Source organism: Thalassophryne amazonica, chromosome 7 (assembly GCF_902500255.1).
Source record: "Thalassophryne amazonica chromosome 7, fThaAma1.1, whole genome shotgun sequence".
Lineage (NCBI taxonomy): Eukaryota > Metazoa > Chordata > Actinopteri > Batrachoidiformes > Batrachoididae > Thalassophryne > Thalassophryne amazonica.
The window spans coordinates 51571898-51593668 of record NC_047109.1 but is presented as its reverse complement, the minus strand read 5'-3'; the positions used below and the strand labels follow the sequence as shown (position 1 = coordinate 51593668).

Below are 21771 nucleotides of genomic sequence, written 5' to 3'. Positions count from 1 at the left end.
AATTAGACAACAGACTGTTGCTGTCACTCTTTGTTCATGTGTGGTTGTTTGTCATGGTATGTGTTATGGTTGGGGCCCCGTCTCCTCGGTGTCTCACGTCACAGTTATTGTCTTCACCACTTGTCTCTCGTTCTTGTCCGTCTTTGTGTTGTTTTGGTGGTTGGCCCGTCCTGACAGAAGTTGTCGGTTGGCTTTGAGTAGGATGTTGTAGGCTGATCGGAAAGGGCGGATGGGGGTCACACACACACACCACATTCACTTATGCACTACATACCTTCTGTCTTGCAAGAATAAATTGCATATATGGGTATTAATGTTCATAAATGGTTCTGCCAGTGTGGCACTTTCCATTACTATATATGCAGACAGGGGGAAGGAAAAAAACAAAAAAAAAAACATTAACCCAGTGGGAACGCACTAAACTGAAACTATAAATTTCTAAAACAACCCCAAAAAAACCCCACCCCACCCCATGATTTCTTTTCCCCTCATGTGATTTAAAACAAACAGAGACCTAGATTTGTGTACTGTGGGCTGACCTAACAACTCTGCAGACCAGGTATTGCAGTGGATAGATGGATACCAATATGGAGACCCAGGTTTGATCCCTGGTCATGTGTCCTAGGATAAGACATTTCAATAACGTTCTCCCAGTCCACCCAGCTGTAAGTGGGCACCAGCCTTGGCTGGGCAAGTAAGCATGTAACCTGTGTCAGACTGGTGTATTACCTGGAGGGGGATGGGCTCATTTGCTTCGTGTTACAGAATCACAGAATAAGGCACAGCCACAAAATAGGCTTCCGGGCCTATGTCAGACTGACGTCTGTGGATCAAGTGATTTTATTGTATCTACTTATGCTATTGTGCATTATTTGCTCATTTAAAGCTGAAAAGAATAAGACAATCTAATTTTTTTCCCTTGAATCACGTCATTTCACTGATATTGGTACAGACTACTACATTTCTGCTACTGTGACATCTCCAGTCCCAGTGCATCTGTTTAGCCTATATTTTAGGTTCAATTACTATCCACCTTCTAAATTAGCCCAATGTAATTTCCGGCTGTTCCATTTTCCCGGACATACCACTTTCACCAAAACACCACAAACGTTGAATTCCTTCTATTGGCTTTCCACTTAAATCACTGTGAAAACAATGAACACCAGCACTCAGGGTCAAATCTTACCCTATCCCACAGCTTATGCAAATAGTGGAATTTTTTTTTTTTTTTTTGGTCTCATTTACTGCACCTTAGGTAGTCTTTTGTGATGTGTTCATCTGCTTTACAACAATGAAAATGCATTTAATTGTGCAAAACTAACATATACTATAACAGCTGCTCAGGTTCAGTCGTCAGCATGGGCAAATGTGACTGCAATTACAGCTCAAGATATGACAGGCTAACAAGCTCGCTAACCTTAAATAACCTAGCAGAGTGCAGTACACATCAGGCAGGAAACCAGCTCATCTTTAAAGTGAAACAGATAACTTAAACAATAGTGCAAATGTTGATAAAAGCACTAAATTTGCCAGAAATACTCAGACATTTCTCTGAACAAAACCGATTGGCCACTTGACTACAATAGACAGCCAGGTAAAAATAACATAAACCATGACTGCTTGTGTCTTTTTACCACTCTATCATGGAGGGCATCCTCACATGATGTCTCTTTTGCCAGCTACACAGGGGTAAACAGGAAAGAGCTCCAAAGGGTTACCAAAATGACAGAGATGATCACTGGGTGCCCTCTACCCACACTGGGGGACCTTACTGTCTCAGGAGAGCCAACACCATCCTAAAGGACTCATGCCACCCTGGACACTTTTTTTTTTTTAATTTTATTTGACAGGGACAATGCAATCAAACAGTTACAAAACAAAGTTTGCAGCTGATGCGACGCACACAGAGTATAACTACTGTTAGTTTTCAACTCCCGTCCCTGGTTGAGCTTTTCTACACTAACAAGACATTATCTAAAATACAAATTAATTTACATAAAAACATTTAATCTATAAATATAATAATATAAAGTTATGGGGTAAAAACAGCAAGAATGGTGACAAAAGTCAATTTCAGTTTGTACAGTTAAAGTTGCTCCAATTTTGGTAAAAGCTGGCACATATTTATTGCACTAATAGGATTAATAAATGGAATAGTTTTGACTGTGCTGAATGCTTGGTCTGCAAAGTTAAGATCAAACAATGTTGATGTCCAATAACTAAGCATGACACATGGTGCAAATTATTCCTTTTTAAAACCCTATTAACCAATAACTTGCTTAATTTTTTTAAAACCAAAATTAGAGCAACTTTAATTTTTGACCCCTGTACAAACTGAAATTCACCTTTGTCATCATTCTTGCAGTTTTAACCCCATAACATTCAGTCATAGATAGTCCAAATTATATCGTTTTGGAAACAATGTGGCATAGTTTTCAATATGATTGGAACATCTTTTAATTTTGACCCCTGTGTAATTGTTCAATTGATCCCGACTTGGCAGCCTCTTGAAAATTCAAGTGGCCTATCGATTTTTTCAAAAGAGTAATGTCTAAGGAGTATTTGTGCCGACTTTGGTGGTTCTATCGCCATTTGCAGGATTCCTCTGTAAATATTCTGTCATCTGCTGCACTATTAAGCCAGATACAATTGTTACAAAAGCATGGAGAAGTGAGGAATTCGCATATCAGCTGCATTAAGTTCCACCCAAATACTCTCTCAATTAGGTTAGACACATGCAGAGGGTGAGTGTTCTTTTGGAGGTTGTTATAGGTGGTCTCATGTGAAGTAATGATGAATCTTGATGTTTCAAACTCTCCCCAGGAAACAAGGAATGTAATTGGAGAGCTGCTGGAGCTGGTGTGGGGTGAATCTGAGATCACAGCAGACATCAACTGTTCAAAGTTACCAAAGCACTCTGTAGGAAACCATGTCACTACTGTCACAGGTGTATTTTTGGGTATGCCAATTAATTTAAGCACTGTGCACAGTCTGCTCTATCTAGAGGTACAGATTAAGGACAGAGCATGCCATGTCAGTATTTATCTGGGTGGCTCCTATAAAAATCCAGATTTCATACTGCAGGAGTAAAACGTAGCAAGACACAGAATATAAAAAAGCAGGCTAGCATCTGATACAACTAAAACTGCTGCACCTTAAGCCCCTTTCACACTGGGGCTGCTTCGAGTTACTTCATGGGGTGTCATGACGACGGAGGAATGTCTGTGTCAGGTGCGCACAGCAGGGGGGAGAGAGGAGGTGAGGATGCAGCCTGCAGGTTCTCTGCACAGAGAAATCAGAGTGCACAGTTTGGCTGCAGCCAGACTGTGCACTCTGATTTCTCTTCTAGTTTATATTTGTTCTTGTGCTGAGCTGCAGGTTTGCGCTCTGAGGTCGGTTATAGTTTATCTTTCTTCCTTTGACCACGAGCTGCGTGCGCAAACAAACCATCCATGAGCAAATGTGCAGATGTCTGGAGTTATACTTGATGTGGACATGTCCTGTCTCTTGCAATCACACTGTGAGCAGGAGCAAACTGCAGCAGCCAGACAGTTTTTTTTCTTTAATTGTTCACATGTGCGCGTGCGAACGAATCATCCATGAGTGGACTGGAGATGTCCGGACTTTTTACTAGATGTGGAAATGTCCTGTCTCTGGCAATCTATCAGTCTGTGAGCAGGACTTTATTTAAACACAGTTGTGAGAGAAGAGCGAGCAGCTGCTGCAGCAGCATTTGATTCTGTGCTCTGTGAGCGTGTAGTTTTACTGCATTGTATACATGGTATAAAAACAATCCTGCGTGAGTTATACTTTGGGAACAATGGAACACAGCAGGAATCATAAATTGACATCAGCTAACGTTGTATTGTGAGGGTGTGGCTTCCAGTTACATTGAGTGCCGTCGCTTTGCCCTGACTTGCGTTGAACCCACTTTAATTTCGAGCACAGGATGCAAAATAAATAAATAAATAAATAAATTGCTTCGTCTTTTGTGCCCCTCGTGCTGCTGTGGCGTTGAGCTACATCGTCTCGGCACTGGGTTGTTTCCACGTGGTGTCGTCATGACGCTGCACGACATAATTCGAAGTGGGCCCGGTGTGAAAGGGCCTTTACCATTATTACCACTGAACCCCGTGACCCCCCACCCCCCACCACCACTCACTCCCTTACCGCTTATAGGAGATCTTCTGCTTCCTATTATGGCAGTCGATTACCCATTCTTTCCGCACGATGATGCCCCCTGCTGATTTCACCTGGCTGTACTTGGGAGTATTGGCGAAGGCACAGCTGGAGATTAATGGACCAAGTACACACACATACACACAGAGTTACACAACCAAAGAAACGCTGACAAGAGTGACAGCCTGTTCTGACAGCAGAGATACAATCAAACTTTATTTTGGCGAACATGAGCAAGGCTTTTACACAATCCTGCCACCTCGTCTAAAGAGTAAAGAAATGATCTTATGTGATCAGCCACCAAATCTGCTTAAAATGATTATTCAGTTCATGTATAACTGAAATTGTCTGCATTGCAGCAGTGCAAGGTTTAATAAAAAGCTCAGTAACTACACATATCTCAACCACAGACATGTGACTGGGTTTTAAATAATTTATGACATTGTGATATTTGACTTACATACAGATAGACTTCTGATGGCTGAGTCCAATGAGTCAATGAAAGCCCAGATCTTAGTCAACAAAGTGAATTTTTTTTTAATCTTTAGAAAGCACATGCTGTTTGAATGCGGAGTATGGTCTTCTCACAGCCACTGTTAAGGTGCATTGACACTTGCACGAATATGATCTGCGCACTGGTATGCAATCTGCTGTACAAGAGAGTACACTTACGAGTATTATAAACTGTTGTAAACTGTGCGCAAAGAAAATTTTGAAATGTTCAAAATCTGTCATGCATTAATTATGTCAACTTCATGTGAACATTTTGCAAACAATTAAAAAACACAGTGTGAGTCATTACGTCACACACCACAGCACAGGTCATCTGAACGATTATAACGAGATGTTAAATCTATTATAAACATAATTTTACAGCTACTCATAAGAAGGAATGAACATGCAACTGTTTTATCAAGCCATTACAATATAAATATTACAAATTTTAGACAATTTTAGACCTTTAAGACCATTCCAAATGCATTCTCCACGTCATGAAGCGTGGGGGGGGGGGGGGGGGGGGGGGGGCTCTGTAGCTGAAACAGTGCTCTGTGATTCTGGAAGCGATTAGAGGTGTTTTAATCAGCCAAACAGAGAAAATGATTCATCCACGACAAAGTAATTATTTTATATGCGCAGAGTCCAGTGGCACAAAGCGCGGCAAGGAACACAGCAGGTGGCACTGTCACCATGAATTGCGCGGCAGTCAAATGCGTGCAAAGCGTCAAGGCACCTTTAAGTGTTTCTATGAGGTCTCATTGAAGACAGTCCAACTTCTATCTGTCTAGCACCAGCAACAAGTAAAGGCAGCATAATGAACAGGACTGAGTCACACTTAGATGTAAAAGCAGCCATAAAGATAACTTCTAAAACTTATCTTCTTTCTCATTCTCTTCCTGCTTGTCACTTACATAAGGTGTGTGCAATCTGGAGTCCAGTCTGGACGGTACTTGGCTCCCATATCAAGTGCTTTTTCCCTCAAGTCTCCTCTGAAAGGATTTTGAAAGCCACTGAGGACAAACACCACCCCTTCCATGAGTCGGTTGAACTGAACCTGTTCCGAGCTCTGGGCTTTGGCTTTGAGTGGTCTGGGTTTCAGCTGAGGTTTAGGGTCAGGTTTGGACTGGGTCTCTCTCTGCTTATCTGCAGATTTCAGTGCTGGCAAGACTGCTGAGATAATTTGGAGGTATTAAGGGAAAAATCCAGGTAGAAATTAAGTATGAAAAAAGTGTGTGAGGTCACCTTTCGGGGTGCTGACTGGAGAGGCCTTCTGTTTAACAGCTGTGGGTTTGCCATCAGGTGAGCAATTTGGGCTTTTTTTCTTCAATGGAGGAGGGCCAGAGGCAGACTCCCGCTCTTTGCTGAACTCAAATTTTCTTTTTGCTGGTGCCTGTAAGGACAATTTAAAAGAAAAAAAAAAAGCACAACTTAAGTGAAGAATACAGTGGAAAAAATATGAATGGCCTTCTCTATGTTTAATGTAAATATACAAAGAATTTACTGTCCAAACATTCATTTATTATTCATAGGGTTTATCCCATAGAACTACAACCCCTGGAAAAAATTATGGAATCACCGGCCTCTGAGGATGTTCATTCAGTTGTTTAATTTTGTAGAAAAAAAAAAAAACAGATCACAGACATGACATAAAACTAAAGTCATTTCAAATGGCAGCTTTCTGGCTTTAAGAAACACTATAAGAAATCAAGAAAAAAAGATTGTGGCAGTCAGTAACGGTTACTTTTTTAGACCAAGCAGAGGAAAAAAATATGGAATCACTCAATTCTGAGGAAAAAATTATGGAATCACCCTGTAAATTTTCATCCCCCAAATTAACACCTGCATCAAATCAGATCTGCTCATTGACATTGACCCTATGCCATGACATTGACCCTATGTGTCTTTTTGCAAGGAATGTTTTTGCAGTTTTTGCTCTATGGCAAGATGCATTATCATCTTGAAAAATGATTTCATCATCCCCAAACATCCTTTCAATTGTCCAAAATATCAACATAAACTTGTGCATTTATTGATGTAATGACAGCCATCTCCCCAGTGCCTTTACCTGACATGCAGCCCCATATCATCAATGACTGTGGAAATTTACATGTTCTCTTCAGGCAGTTATCTTTATAAATCTCATTGGAAAGGCACCAAACAAAAGTTCCAGCATCATCACCTTGCCCAATGCAGATTCGAGATTCATCACTGAATATGACTTTCATCCAGTCATCCACAATCCACAATTGCTTTTCCTTAGCCCATTGTAACCTTGTTTTTTTCTGTTTAGGTGTTAATAATGCCTTTCGTTTAGCTTTTCTGTACGTAAATCCCATTTCCTTTAGGCGGTTTCTTACAGTTCGGTCACAGACGTTGACTCCAGTTTCCTCCCATTCGTTCCTCATTTGTTTTGTTGTACATTTTTCGATTTTTGAGACATATTGCTTTAAGTTTTCTGTCTTGACGCTTTGATGTCTTCCTTGGTCTACCAGTATGTTTGCCTTTAACAACCTTCCCATGTTGTTTGTATTTGGTCCAGAGTTTAGACACAGCTGACTGTGAACAACCAACATCTTTTGCAACATTGCGTGATGATTTACTCTCTTTTAAGAGTTTGATAATCCTCTCCTTTGTTTCAATTGACATCTCTCGTGTTGGAGCCATGATTCATGTCAGTCCACTTGGTGCAACAGCTCTCCAAGGTGTGATCACTCCTTTTTAGATGCAGACTAACAAGCAGATGTGATTTGATGCAGGTGTTAGTTTTGGGGATGAAAATTTACAGGGTGATTCCATTATTTTTTCCTCAGAATTGAGTGATTCCATATTTTTTTCCTCTGCTTGGTCTAAAAAAGTAACCGTTACTGACTGCCACAATCTTTTTTTCTTGATTTCTTATAGTGTTTCTTAAAGCCAGAAAGTTGCCATTTGAAATGACTTTAGTTTTGTGTCATGTCTGTGATCTGCTTTTTTTCTACAAAATTAAACAACCGAATGAACATCCTCCGAGGCCGGTGATTCCATAATTTTTGCCAGGTGTTGTATACTTAATACATAAATTGTGGGCACTTAATACTCCAAAAATCAGCCACTGCCCAACCTGGTTTATTCTCCTTTTTTCTGGCTCCATCACTTTGTTCAGTCATCCCTGGAATTGAACTGCATTTATACCGATCTGGCCACTGTCACCTCAAAGTTTTGAGCATGCATAAAACTTTTCAACAGAGTCACCGGACATCAGCCAACAAAGAAAGCATTTAATGAATGAGAAAGGGATTTGTACATGACAAAAACAGACACAAACTACATCTAAATTTAATTTCCGATGCTCATATGTTTTTCCAGTGTGTCAGTGGGACAGCCAGTATAGTTTTCAACCAAATTGAGCAAGTATTTACTGAATGCAAGGAAGCATATTATGTTGTGACAGCATACATTTCTAAGTATAAGGAACATTAGTAATTAGTAATTTGTCTGAGGGTATGTTTATGCTCAGTGCAACCAAGAAAAAATTAGACCATCTGAATCTGAAACATTAGTAATAAAAACAAAAAGGCCAACTCCCCCTCCCCATTCTATGCATAATACAACCAAATAATAATAAATCCCAGGAATCATCTGTTCTTTGTGCAACAAGGTGTATAAAACAGTATACTGTGTTATATAATTCCGTAAGTTTATAATTCCTGATATTCTTCAGAAAGGGGTGACAGCAGCAGTTATTAAAACTGTACAATGAACAATTTTTTTAATGTTTTGTAAACAACAGAAGTCAGTGATTCCCATCCCCATGATAGTTAGGTTGATAATGTGAGTACATTCGATAAGCATGCATTAGAATAGAGACTTCATATTTACAGCGCACATTTACCAAGTTAACAGACATACCACTATTCTTGTGTCTGTTACTTAATTATTAAAAAGAATGAGATATTTAGTAGCTTTGCAACCCGAAGGTTTCAAACAGTACTGTTTTGAAGTAGAATTTTTTTTTATTGATTTTGAGGTCAAGATAAGCTCCATGTTTAGATCTAACATAGGAAGTACTGCAAAAAAAATATTTTTCATATGAGCCAGCCTTGAAAACACTTCAAAAAATATATACTTGAACATAATTATAAGGGGTAGGGATGACAGAAGAATAGTACTTGTTCCACCATCATGACAGGGCCCTTGAGCAAGGCTCTAGTAGAATTTATCAGTTCAGACTAGGGTTGGGTATCAAGAACCGGTTCTTTTTCCAAGTATCGTTCAGAAATGATTTGATCCACCGATATCAATAGCCTTTTTGCTTAACGATTCCCTTATCGGTCCTTCAGAGCAGCTGCTGTTTTTGAGTGTGTTTGTTGGGAAAATGATCATTCCTCTACGTTGATTACAGACCCTGCAGCGGGTCTGTAATCAACCGTTTCTGCAGCGCAACTCCAGTTTGAAGCGTGAATCAATGAAGCAATGCTTCAATCCACTGGCTTGTTGGTTCTTTGATTCACTGATCTTCAGAAACGGCAAGTCCGCTTCTTAACCCCTCTCAAAGCCATTAAAATATCATGAGTCACTTTTGTGTGGATTAAAGTCACTAACTGGGACTCATGTCTTGTTGCAGTCAAGAAACAAGAATCGTCCTCCGTTCCATTGGCACAGCTCCAAACGCTGCACCCCTCTGCCGAGACAGAGTCCGCTCAGAATTAATAACTTCAAAACGAATTGCTGCTTAAATAAAATGACACCTCTTTACAAACGTTGCAATACAGACAATAAACTACAATCGACGAGAACGTTTTTTCCTCCTAAAATGAGACGGCCTTGCATTCGTGCAGCACAGCCAGTTGCAAGAGCTCAGCTCAGATGTATGGACAGACATTCATGCCAATAATGTCTGAAAGGAAATGCTTTTGACAAAAACTACAGATTTTATTTCTGTTTATGTCCAGAGATCAAGGATCCACCATGTAGAGTTTATTATGTCCAGAGTTTAAGGATCCAGTAACCAATTTCACATTTATTTACTTTAAGATCGAATAAAATGTTGTTCAATTTCAATTTAATCAGCTTATAAAGTGCCAAATCACAACAAAAGCTGTCTCAAGGCGCCTCACACAGAACAATTCAATAGGTTTTAAGTCTTGACTTAAAAATCTCCACGGGCTCCGACTGCCTCACAGTCGGAAGACCGTTCCACAGAGCGGGTGCACGATAAGAAAAAGCTCTTTGACCCACTGACATAGAAAACCTGTAAAGCCCACTTTTAGTACACACACACACAAAAAATTACAAGAGGTATCGATAAGGGAATCGGATCGATAAGCAGAATCGATAGATAAAATCTTAACGATACCCATCCCTAGTTCAGACAGTGGTGACACTGGGCAATTTCCAAGTTGGTTGATGGCAAAACCATCAAACTATAAACATGGAAGCGAATTTAGAGGGAGAAATAATAAGAAAAAAAAAGCTCTAGTTGCTCTTAGAAATAAAAGGTTGATAAAAAAAAAACTGCTGTAGTTATTTTTAAATACATACATGGAATAATGTGTTTTAATTATACAGTGTTACATTTGGTTTATATCCAAAAGATTAAGATTGAATTTAAGTAGAAAATTCAATATTAAATTCATGTTCATTTTATTATCCTTCACAAAATGTCAGACAATAATGGAGTTTTGTACCTGTAATGATGCAGAATTAGAAGTGGATGAGAGGCTTGACGCATGGGAGCTGCTACCTGCCTGCAGAGCCACAGCAGCGTAACTCAGGTTTTCACTCTGAGGAGACACTGAAAAGTGGGAGACAAGCAGACTGTAATGGAACAATGGAGTGTCATTCTAACAATATGGATTAGTCATTAAACAAATCCTGTGACATCTACCCTCTCCTGTCCAGAAAACAGACAAGTAACTTCAGCTCATCATTATCACATCTTATCAGACCAGACAAAGCCATGTCTTAGCTGATGGTGTGGCATTTTTTAGGTCGTTATCAGTGACAAGTATGCTTAGTTGACAGTGTTCTTTTATGTGGAGGTTCAGCTAAAAAGGAATAAATATTCCACTAACTTATTAGTATTCCACCTGTTTGGCATTTATTTATTTATTTGACAAGGAGCTCAAGTAACTAAACTGGACTTTGACAGAAGGTACAACACACACAAACAGGCACACAGACACGCACACCCCTACCTTTGTGAGGACTGCTGGACTTTGCCACATTGTCTCGACTGAAGAAGAGGCTGCCAGGCTGAAGGCTGGATCCGGATGAAGTTGCGTCATCCATTACCTTGAACTGTCCAAACTTGGTCAGTTTCTGTCAGGAAGGAACATTGTTTTATGTGATGGTAGTGTGCAGCATACACACATACAGGCAGGATCCAGGTTTTCAGACAGCACTCCCACCAGCGCATCAATGGAAAAATAAATACAATACAGTAGTAATTCTTGAAGTCATGAACTCGCTATTAAACAGTAAACACTATCAAATATGGTTACTGTGATGTGTGTCATTCAGAAAACTCTCTGCTTGTAGCAACATTTCTGTTCATTACCTCTGCCAAGGATTTAATGTGTTCACCGGCGCTTGTCTGTTTGATTGCTCCTTTGCTTGTCTTTTAACATGGTAATGCAAAAAGTAATGAACAGATTTCAATGAAATTTGTAATAAGTGATTCAAATTTGAAAGTAAACCAGAATATATTCTGGAAGTGAGATCCAGAAGAATGATTGGTACTGAGCAACGTAACAAAAACAAGTTGTGGAAGGATGTTGATGCAATTTGGTGAGCAGATGGATAAAGATGGACCAAGAAAATAAAGGATTTTATTTTGAATTTGATATTCTGGATCCAGAAGCAGCTTTAAGCATACACTGCGAGGCGTATTTGAAGACAATTACAATGAAAAGAATGCATAATGCAAATGGTGGAAGAGGGGTTTAGTGGAAAGCACTGTTGCCTCAGCAGTGGTCTTTTGTGTGGAGGTTGCATGTTCTCCCAGTTTTCCCATGGATTCCCTCAAGTGCTCCAGCTTCCTCCCATTTCCAAAGAATGAAGGAAGGCAACTTATTTTGAACAAAGGAAAAAATAATAATGCACAAGAGAAGTATGTCAACAAAGACACAATGCTCGAAAAGGAGCAGGAAGAAGTAAACACATGCAAACTCCAACCCCTTCTCACTCTTCATATATTAAAATAAATGACAACTCAATGACCGTATTACAGGTGCTGGTCATATAATTAGAATATCATGAAAAAGTTGATTTAGTTCCATTCAAAAAGTGAAAAGTGAAATGTGTACATTCATTCATTACACACAGACTGATATATTTCAAGTGTTTATTTCTTTTAATTTTTATGATTATAACTGACAATGAATGAAAACCCCAAATTCAGTATCTCAGAAAATTTGAATATTGTGAAAAGGTTCAATATTGAAGACACCTGGTGGCACACTCGAATCAGCTAATTCACTCAAAACACCTGCAAAGGCCTTTAACTGGTCTCTCAGTCTAGTTCTGTAGGCTACACAATCATGGGGAAGACTGCTGACTTGACGTCTTGCCTGGGCTAAAGACAAAAAGGACTGGACTGCTACTGAGTGGTCCAAAGTTGTTTTCTCTGATCAAAGTCAAGTGTGCATTTCCTTTGGAAATTAAGGTCCCAGATTCTGGAGGAAGAGAGGAGAGGCACAGAATCCACGTTGCTTGAGGTCCAGTGTAAAGTCTCCACAGTCAGTGATGGTTTGGGGTGCCATGTCATCTGCTGCCGTTGGTCCACTGTGTTTTCTGCGGTCCAAGGTCAACGCAGCCGTCTACCAGGAAGTTGTAGAGCACTTCATGCTTCCTGCTGCTGACCAACTTTATGGAGATGCAGATTTCATTTTCCAACAGGACTTGGCACCTGCACACAGTACCTGGTTTAAGGACCATGGTATCCCTGTTCTTAACTGGCCAGCAAACTCGACTGACCTTAACACCATAGAAAATGTATGGGGTATTGTGAAGAGGAAGATGCGACACGCCAGATCCAACAATGCAGAAGAGCTGAAGGCCACTATCAGAGCAACCTGGTCTCTCATACCACCTGAGCAGTGCCACAGACTAATCGACTCCATGCCACGCCGCATTGCTGCAGTAATTCAGGCAAAAGGAGCCCCAACTATGTACTGAGTGAGTGCTGTACATGCTCATACTTTTCAGGTGGCCAACATTTCTAAAAATCATTTTTTGTATTGGTCTTAAGTAATATTCTAATTTTCTGAGATACTGAATTTGGGATTTTCATTAGTTGTCAGTTATAACCATCAAAATTAAAAGAAATAAACACTTGAAATATATCAGTCTGTGTGTAATGAATAAATATACAAGTTTCACTTATTGAATGGAATTACCAGGATTCTCCCCAGACAATGGAACAACAGCATCGCACAATCATAATGTTAGGACAGCGCCGTTGTACTGCGCCATGTCCTCAGATATTTTTTAATCCAGCCAGACTGTTTGTGCTGAACAGACTGCTGCCTGCTCGCCCCTCCACCGACGGCAGCCGAGCAGAGTCACAGCACCGCATCTCAGAGAGTGAAAGAACAAAAACTCTGTCAAAGTCTTCCAATAAAAAGAGCTGATCCTGCCTGCGTAGCTAGTGACACATTAAGTTTTTATTTTACAGATGAAAGCTTTCACGTTTCCTACGTTTGCGCAAATAAGCCGCAAAGATGGTGTGAAAGTGACGAGTCTCTCATTCAGTCACACACACAGAGAGAGAGAGAGAGAGAGAGAGAGAGAGAGAGAGAGAGAGAAGAGCAGACACTACACGCTATAAAAAAGCAGCGAAGCAATTTTAATCAACAATCATCTTCACCACACAGCCTCAGTGAAACAATAAAGTGTGAAAAACTGATTCAGAAAAGTTTTTCCATCCAGGATTTCATCTTTAAAAGAGCAGATTTACTTCTTTACTTCTTGCAGAACTTTTTTTTCGTTTTCTTTTTATTATTGTTGTTAATGCACCCCAGATCAAATTACTTGTACGAGTATGTGACAAGGGGTTATATTGTTTTTAAAAAAGTATGCAACATGACAGAAAAACTCTGCCTGTCTTATTGGATAAAAGGTACAGTGTGTCATTTCTGAAAAGGAAAGCAAATGTTATGTCCATCAAACAATGTGTTTTTAAACTTTCCAATGTTAATTTTATTAACTTAGACAGAAACATGCAAAAGAACTTTGATATTATAACATAAGTGTAATTTTTTTGTCTATTATTCTTGCTTTCAATGCATCTAAAACCAGTCAAAATGACTCGCAACACGCGCCGCGTCGGGTGATAACTGCCACCAGCACCGCTAAACTAAACATTTCTGGGGAGAACCCTGGAATTACTGAAATAAAACAACTTTTTCATGATATTCTAATTATATGACCAGCACCTGTATAAGCCATGCTAAGTTTTGTTTTTTTGTTTTTTATTAGTTTTAGAGGTCTTGCAACTTATATGGGGGGGTGGGGGGAGATATCACAATACACACCAATGAAATTCCTTTAACTTGAAAACAGATCACACCATTAAACTGTCTTTTCAATTTAAAAACAGGATTTACTTTCAGTGCTTTTAAAACAGTCAGGTCACACTTAAAGGGTTCTTTAAAGTGGATATGACACCTAAAAAATTAGGTAAAACTGATATAAATATCAAAATATACATACGTTGAAAGTGGGTTTAATTATTATCACTGAGAAATAAAGTTTGTACAGCTTCTCAAAAGTGTGTTTCTTGGAAAGAGCGCCGGCAGCATTCCATCAGCAGTCACGTGATGCCATGACGTCACAGCGTGTAGAGTCCCATCTTTGTCTGTTTGATTGACAACAGGAACAGATAGAACTCAGCATGGACAGTGACGAGATCGAGAACTTTTCTGGCTCCTCTTCAAGTGTGGATTATTTCTGTGAGGAAATTGAGACCGACTCGGATCCTGAGGATGTCGCAGCAGTGATTCGACCTTACAGATTGGAGCCATATCTTTCGGACGAACATTCAAAGCAGGAGCATTCTGACAGTGAAAATAATGCCGACGGTACTTACGGCGGAGCTGAAGCAGAGGCAAGAGACGTGCCAATTCCAATGGATTTTGAAAGGCTGCAGAATACGGAATGGTAAGGGAGGCTTTGATTTTTGTTGCTGCTGTTTATAACACTATAATTATAGCATTTTCAATTCTAGTGTCTGTTTACTGCCTTTGTCATTGTTCCAGAGCCGCGATAGTGTAGCTATTTCTTCCGGACCACCGTCATTACCTTCGGGTTTTTGCAGTTTGAGTGCCTGGCATTGCATTCATCCATGTTTAGTTACGTTATTTTCACAAAAGAATAGGAAATAAACGGCGAAAGTTTTGAAAAAGATCACCGAAAACAACAGTGAACATGCCGCCGCCGTGTTTACTCCATATTGCACTGATATTTTTACAAGTTCCTTGACCATTTCAAGATTATTGTGAACATATTATTTGGGGTTGACATTTTAGGTGTTCCAGTGAGCGGTGAGAACATGGAGACGGTAGAGGACAGTGTCTGCTGTCAGGAGCAAATGCGTGTGTGCGAGCGGAGAAGCAGCAGCCTGACATTTCGTGCATCGCACAACACCGCTGCTTTCGATCAATCTGCCTGGACTTGAAAAGGCTAAAACCTTTCACCCTTGTGTTTGTGCAATATGCTGCGACACACTGGTCAGGCATGTCGACAAACAAGTCCCTGAGAGCTGTGTTTAATCAAAGATTCTGCCTCTAAAAAAAAGTGTAAACAACGGCCGCTAAGCGCGCAAGCCGATACGGTCCACAGGCAATGACGTATTTCAGGTTTGGTGCTCAGCGGAAAGCTGGTCACGGGGCGTGCACATTTTTCACTGGCGGGACATTCAAATGTTGTATATAACAGGAGAACCGCATCCATTTTCCCAAAACGCTTAGGTTGACCGAATTATATAACCTTTGTTACATGTAATAAGACTATGTTGTCTTTAAGTGTCATATTCACTTTAAACAAGCTTTTCCTCATGTAGGCTCCAGATAAAATACAATTAGGAGTCATGCTCATTTCATGTAAATAAATATGATTAAACATATGCAGACTAAGAATGGTTCACAACAACACAATGAAAAAATGAAGAAGAGGAAATAGTGACATGGCCCGGAGGAAGCCCCGGGCCCCCGTCTGGAGCCAGGCCTGAACGAAAGGCTCGTAAGCAAGCACGAGGTGGTTGGGCTTGCCATGGAGCCTGGTCGGGCACAGCCCAAAAAGGCAAAGCAGACTTTCCATCTCCACCCTGTGGGCTCACCACCTGTAGAGGGAACCGCTGGGGTCGGGTGCGCTGTCCCATGGGTGGCAGTGAAAGTCGAGGGTGTGGACGGACCAGACTCGAGCAGCAGAGGCTAACTCTGGTGGTGTGGAAAGTCACCTCGCTGCGGGGGAAGGAGCATTACCAGTTAGAACTGGTGGGCCGCGCCTCCACATACAGCCTCGGCTCCGGAACCACTCTTCTTGATTGGCATTGGGCCTGATTCTTCTCTGGAATTACCCAGGGTGTGAGGCGCCGGGCGGGTGTGGGTATTCAGTCTTCTTGGAGTCCCTGAGTGGAGTCCTGTATGGGGCTCCGGTGGAGGACTCCATTGTTCTGCTGGGGGACTTCAACACACATACACGGGCAATGATAGAGACACCTGGAGAGGCGTGATTGGGAGGAACAGCCTCCCTGATCTAAACCCAAGCATTCATTTGCTATTGGACTTCTGTGCAAGTCATGAGCTGCCCATAACAAACACCATGTTCGAACACAAGGATGCTAATAAGTGTACAATGTACCACAGCACCCTAGGCCGAAAGTTGATCAATTTTGTGATCATATCAACTGATCTGAGGCTGCATGTTCTGGACACTCGGGTGAAGAGAGGGGCAGAACTGTCAATAGATCACCATCTGTTGCCGAGTTGGGTCAGAGGGTGGGGAGCACTTTGGACAGACCTGGTAAGCCCAAATGCGGGTGAAGTGGGAACATCTGGAGGAGCCCACTGTCTGACAGATCTTCAACTTTGGCAGAGCTTTTCTGGCATCCCAGTTTTCCCTCAGCATGGGAAAACTGGGAACCATCCAACCTGTCTACAGTCAGAATGGGACTCTGCTGACCTCAAATGAGGCGGTAATCCGGTGCAGGAAGGAACACTGTGAGAAACTCCTGCATCAGACTGCACAGCCCTCTATAGTAAGGGCAGAGCTGGAAGCTGATGGGGTCATCATCAATTTCTCTATGGAAGTCAATGAGGTAATCAAACAACTCCGCAGTGGCAAAGTCGGGGGGTTGATGAGATTCATCCAGAAATGCTGACGGCCCTGGGTGTGGAGGTACTGTCTTGGATGAGACGTCTCTTCAACACTGGCATCAGTCAATGTCAGTATACTCTAATGAGGGATTAAAGCAACACTAGATAATTTTTTTTTCTTAAAATAACTGCTTCAAAATAATTTTCCAGCAAAACAGTTAAATGTATGAAATGCTACACAGTATACATCACACACCAGAGTGGCATACTTCAGCCAGAGTTGCCAAGACCATTATCATATCGTGACTTTGGGGCTTTTATTTATTTATTTACATGTATTTAAAATATAATATGGTTATCATATGTAATATGGCTGTTTGATTCAGATGTATTTTCATACCTGATCATGACAGTTCCTGAGTGCACTTGTGATTTTCTCATTTTCCATCTCAAATTTCCCTCCATGCGTGTGATGTCTTTTTATTATTATTATTATTATTATTATTATTATTTGCTGCAGCGACCCCAAGTGCAAACAAGGGAGCAGCCGAAGGGACTTACTTGTTCTTAACATGTTAACATTGCAGCCATACATGCTTGTTTGAGCTTGTCTTTGAAGCCACCTTTGCTTATTGGTATCTCAGTACCTGGCAACACTATTCAGCTGGCAATACAGCTGCAGTTAGCAAAACAGGTCACTTGTTAATCTCCGTGCAGACCAAAGACAACAGAGAGCTACACTGATTTTTGGTGTAGACATTATGGCAGTGCTAGTAAAGAAACCAAACAGGACAAGACACAACAGATAAAGGAGTGACCTAGTAAGAAACAAGAGCTACAGTGCACCCAGAAAGTATTCACTTTTCCACATTTTATTATGTTACAGCCTTATTCCAAAATGGAGTAAATTATTTTTTCCCCTCAAAATTCTACTCACAACACTCCATAATGACAACATGAAAAAAGCTTTTTTTTGGACATTTTTACAAAATTGTCAAAAAACTAAAAACTAAGAAAACACATGTACATAAGCATTCACACCCTTTTCTCAATACTTTGTTGATGCACCTTTGGCAGCAATTACAGCCTCAAGTTTTCTTGAATATGATGCCACAAGCTTGGTGCACCTATCTGGGCAGTTTTGCCCATTCCTCTTTGCAGCACCTCTCAAGCTCAATCAGGTTGGAGAATTTTGTTTCTCAAAGTCTGAGAGTCCTTCAGGTGCCTTTTGGCAAACTCCAAGCAGGCTGCCATGTACCTTTTAATAAGCAGTGGCTTCCATCTGGTCACTCTATCATATAGGCCTGATTCCTGGATTACTGCAGAGATGGTTGTCCTTCTGGAAGGGTCTCCTTTCTACACAGAGAAATGCTGTAGCTCTGACAGAGTGATCATCAGGTTCTTGGCGACCTCCCTGACTAAGGCCCTTCTACCCCGACTGCTCAGTTCAGACGGTGGGCCAGCTCTAGGAAGTCCTGGTGGATCCGAATTTCTTCCATTTACAGATAGAGGCCACTGTGCTCACTGGGACCTTCAAAGCAGCAGAAATGTTTCGGTCCCCTTCCCGAGATTTGTGTCTCCAGACAATCCTGTCCTGAAGGTCTGCAGACAAATCCTTTAACTTTATGCTTGGTTTGTGCTATGACGTGCACTGCCAACCGTGGGACCTTATATGCAGACAGGTGTGTGTCTTTCCAAATCATGTCTAATCAACTGAAGTTACCCCAGGTGGACTCCAGTTAAGCTGTAGAAACATCTCAAGGATGATCAGTGGAAACAGGATGCACCTTAGCTCAATTTTGAGCTTCATGGCAAAGGCTGTGAATACTTATGTACATGGGATTTCTTAGTTTTTAATTTTTTTATAAATCCGCAAAAATCCAAAATAAAAAAACCCTTTTCACATTGTCGTTATGGGGTATTTTGTGTATACTGTAAAGGGGGAAAAAAAAAATAATTTCACACATTTTGGAATAAGGCTGTAACATAAAAAAATGTAGAAAAAGTGAAGCGCCGTGAATACTTTCTGGATGCACTGTAAGTGAAACTGAAGGATACAAGCTCCAGATCTAGAACTTTTACTGTTAACTAGTAAGTCATAACTGTTGATTACTTGCTCAGTCAGGTGCTGTTGTGCTTGCTGTCACAAATCCGGTAGAGGCACAAACATTTGGGTCCACCTGTGGTCCACGTAAATGGTGTGTTCCATTTGTTCTCTGACATCCCAATTACAAACCCCAGGAACACCCCCCTGTAATCACAATTCCAATTCAACTCATACAAACCCCACATACGCAGAGTTCACAATCCAGCATGGCTGCTCCCAGCAGCAACAGCAGTGAAAGCATTCATTTTAACTTTGTTTTTTAACAACAAATCCATAAATTGTTCACACAGTACTGTCCTCCTGCTGTCTGAGGACATAATGAAATGCAGAGTAAATCGCGGGTAAAGTGTCGTTTCTCAACTGTGCAGCCAATACTGGCCAACCTGGTAGAAGTTGCTCATAATAATGACCATCTAAAAGGCGCTACAAACCAAGCGGTAAATTAAACTTCTGCTCCATCTCTTCTCTTCAATAATGTCTCTGGTGGACCAAATATTTCTTGGAGCATGCTATACTCCAAAATCTTGGAGGTATCCATCTTATTTTCTAACTTGCTGTGTGGAAAATGGAATCAATTACCTTGGATGAGACATCCCAGTTATGACATACGACTTCCAAGATCAACAGAACCCAGCTTATGTCTTAAGCATGGTAAAGGGGGAAAAATATAATGAGAACTGCAAATTATGCCCTTTGTTTACATGATTTGTTTAGTTTATGTGCTTTGCCATGTTCAGTGTGCACAGAGTGCACGGAATTGAATGACTGACAGACAGACAGACATTACTGTGCGTTTATGTGGATATAGCCATTGTGGCTAATAAGCTGCCTGATTCATTTTCCATGAGCTTGTTGATAAATGTACATGTGCTGTTGGGGAGTCTCACACAGCGAGGGTTGAACAGTACAATTACACTTCATGCTTGTAAGTGGAGCCCAAACTGAAATGTTATAAGTGCTGCTTTAAATGAGGATTAAAATAATGAAACTTTGGTGAAGCAAGTTGCTGGTAAGGGTCCATGCTACAAGATTTATCTAACCATCAATAAATTTAAGGATTTACAATCTGTAATTAATAGTTGTTAAATTTAATGTAATTAATGTAGTTAATTCTTGCAAAACACAGTTGGTGGCTGAATAACATATCCATGGTCCCGAGCTAGGATTAACAGTAAAAAATAAAATAAAGTCTACAAAAATGTTGAGACTAAACGCTACTTACAGGTGAAGTGGCTGAAGGTGGATCCTTTTTGTCAGGTGGTGAATGAAACATGACAAAGGCAATCCCATATGCTATATTCTAGAGTAGAAAACAGAGCAGACTGTTAATCCTATGGATGGAATAACCCTGCTGTGTCTGACGATTTGCAGACGTTAACGCTGGATTTTACAGTCAGAAATTGAGTTTCACTGGTAAAACGCATATTTGCAACCGTAATCCAGCATTAAAGTCCGCATCAGACACAAGGGGGATTATTCCCCATTCTAATCCAATTTCATTTGCGTCACAACACGAGTAGGGTGCAGAGTAATATGTCCTTTCTCTTGCTCTCAGCTGACAGCGTCATTATTGACATCTCTCCGATTGTTCTGTCTGAGTTATTTTCATTATTTACTTCCTCCAAACCATCAACATGTCTATTAGACCCCATTCCTACCAGGCTGCTCAAGGAAGCCCTACCATTAATTAATGCTTCGATCTTAAATATGATCAATCTATCTTTATTAGTTGGCTATGTACCACAGGCTTTTAAGTAATTAAACCATTACTTAAAAAGCCATCACTTGACCCAGCTATCTTAACTAATTATAGGCCAATCTCCAACCTTCCTTTTCTCTCAAAAATTCTTGAAAGGGTAGTTGTAAAACAGCTAACTGATCATCTGCAGAGGAATGGTCTATTTGAAGAGTTTCAGTCAGGTTTCAGAATTCATCATAGTACACAAACAGCATTAATGAAGGTTACAAATGAGATTCTTATGGCCTCAGACAGTGGACTCATCTCTGTGCTTGTCCTGTTAGACCTCAGTGCTGCTTTTGATACTGTTGACCATAAAATTTTATTACAGAGATTAGAGCATGCCATAGGTATTAAAGGCACTGCGCTGCGGTGGTTTGAATCATATTTATCTAATAGATTACAATTTTTTCATGTAAATGGGGAGTCTTCTTCCCAGACTAAGGTTAATTATGGAGATCCACAAGGTTCTGTGCTAGGACCAATTTTATTCACTTTATACATGCTTCCCTTAGGCAGTATTATTAGAAAGCATTGCTTAAATTTTCATTGTTATGCAGATGATACCCAGTTTTATCTATCCCTGAAGCCAGAGGACACACACCAATTAGTTAAACTGCAGGAATGTCTTACAGACATAAAGACATGGATGACCTCTATTTTCCTGCTTTTAAATTCAGATAAAACTGAAGTTATTGTACTTGGCCCCACAAATCTTAGAAACATGGTGTCTAACCAGATCCTTACTCTGGATGGCATTACCCTGACCTCTAGTAATACTATGAGAAACCTTGGAGTCATTTTTGATCAGGATATGTCCTTCAATGCGCATATTAAGCAAATATGTAGGACTGCTTTTTTGCATTTGCGCAATATCTCTAAAATTAGAAAGGTCTTGTCTCAGAGTGATGCTGAAAAACTAATTCATGCATTTATTTCCTCTAGGCTGGACT

General features: G+C 40.5%; 1 protein-coding gene across 2 annotated transcripts in view; it reads right to left on the bottom strand.

The window, feature by feature from the left end:
* The window catches only part of xrcc1 (X-ray repair complementing defective repair in Chinese hamster cells 1), a 99890-nt gene that overhangs the window by 46672 nt on the left and 31447 nt on the right, over positions 1–21771 (bottom strand). For both annotated transcript variants that reach the window (XM_034174140.1, XM_034174141.1), the window contains 6 exons: positions 20303–20380; positions 10854–10977; positions 10344–10450; positions 5920–6067; positions 5589–5844; positions 4171–4287 (listed from right to left, as the gene is read on the bottom strand). In XM_034174140.1, coding sequence (XP_034030031.1) covers positions 4171–4287; positions 5589–5844; positions 5920–6067; positions 10344–10450; positions 10854–10977; positions 20303–20380 — 830 coding nt within the window. The remainder of the gene's footprint in view (positions 1–4170; positions 4288–5588; positions 5845–5919; positions 6068–10343; positions 10451–10853; positions 10978–20302; positions 20381–21771) is intronic.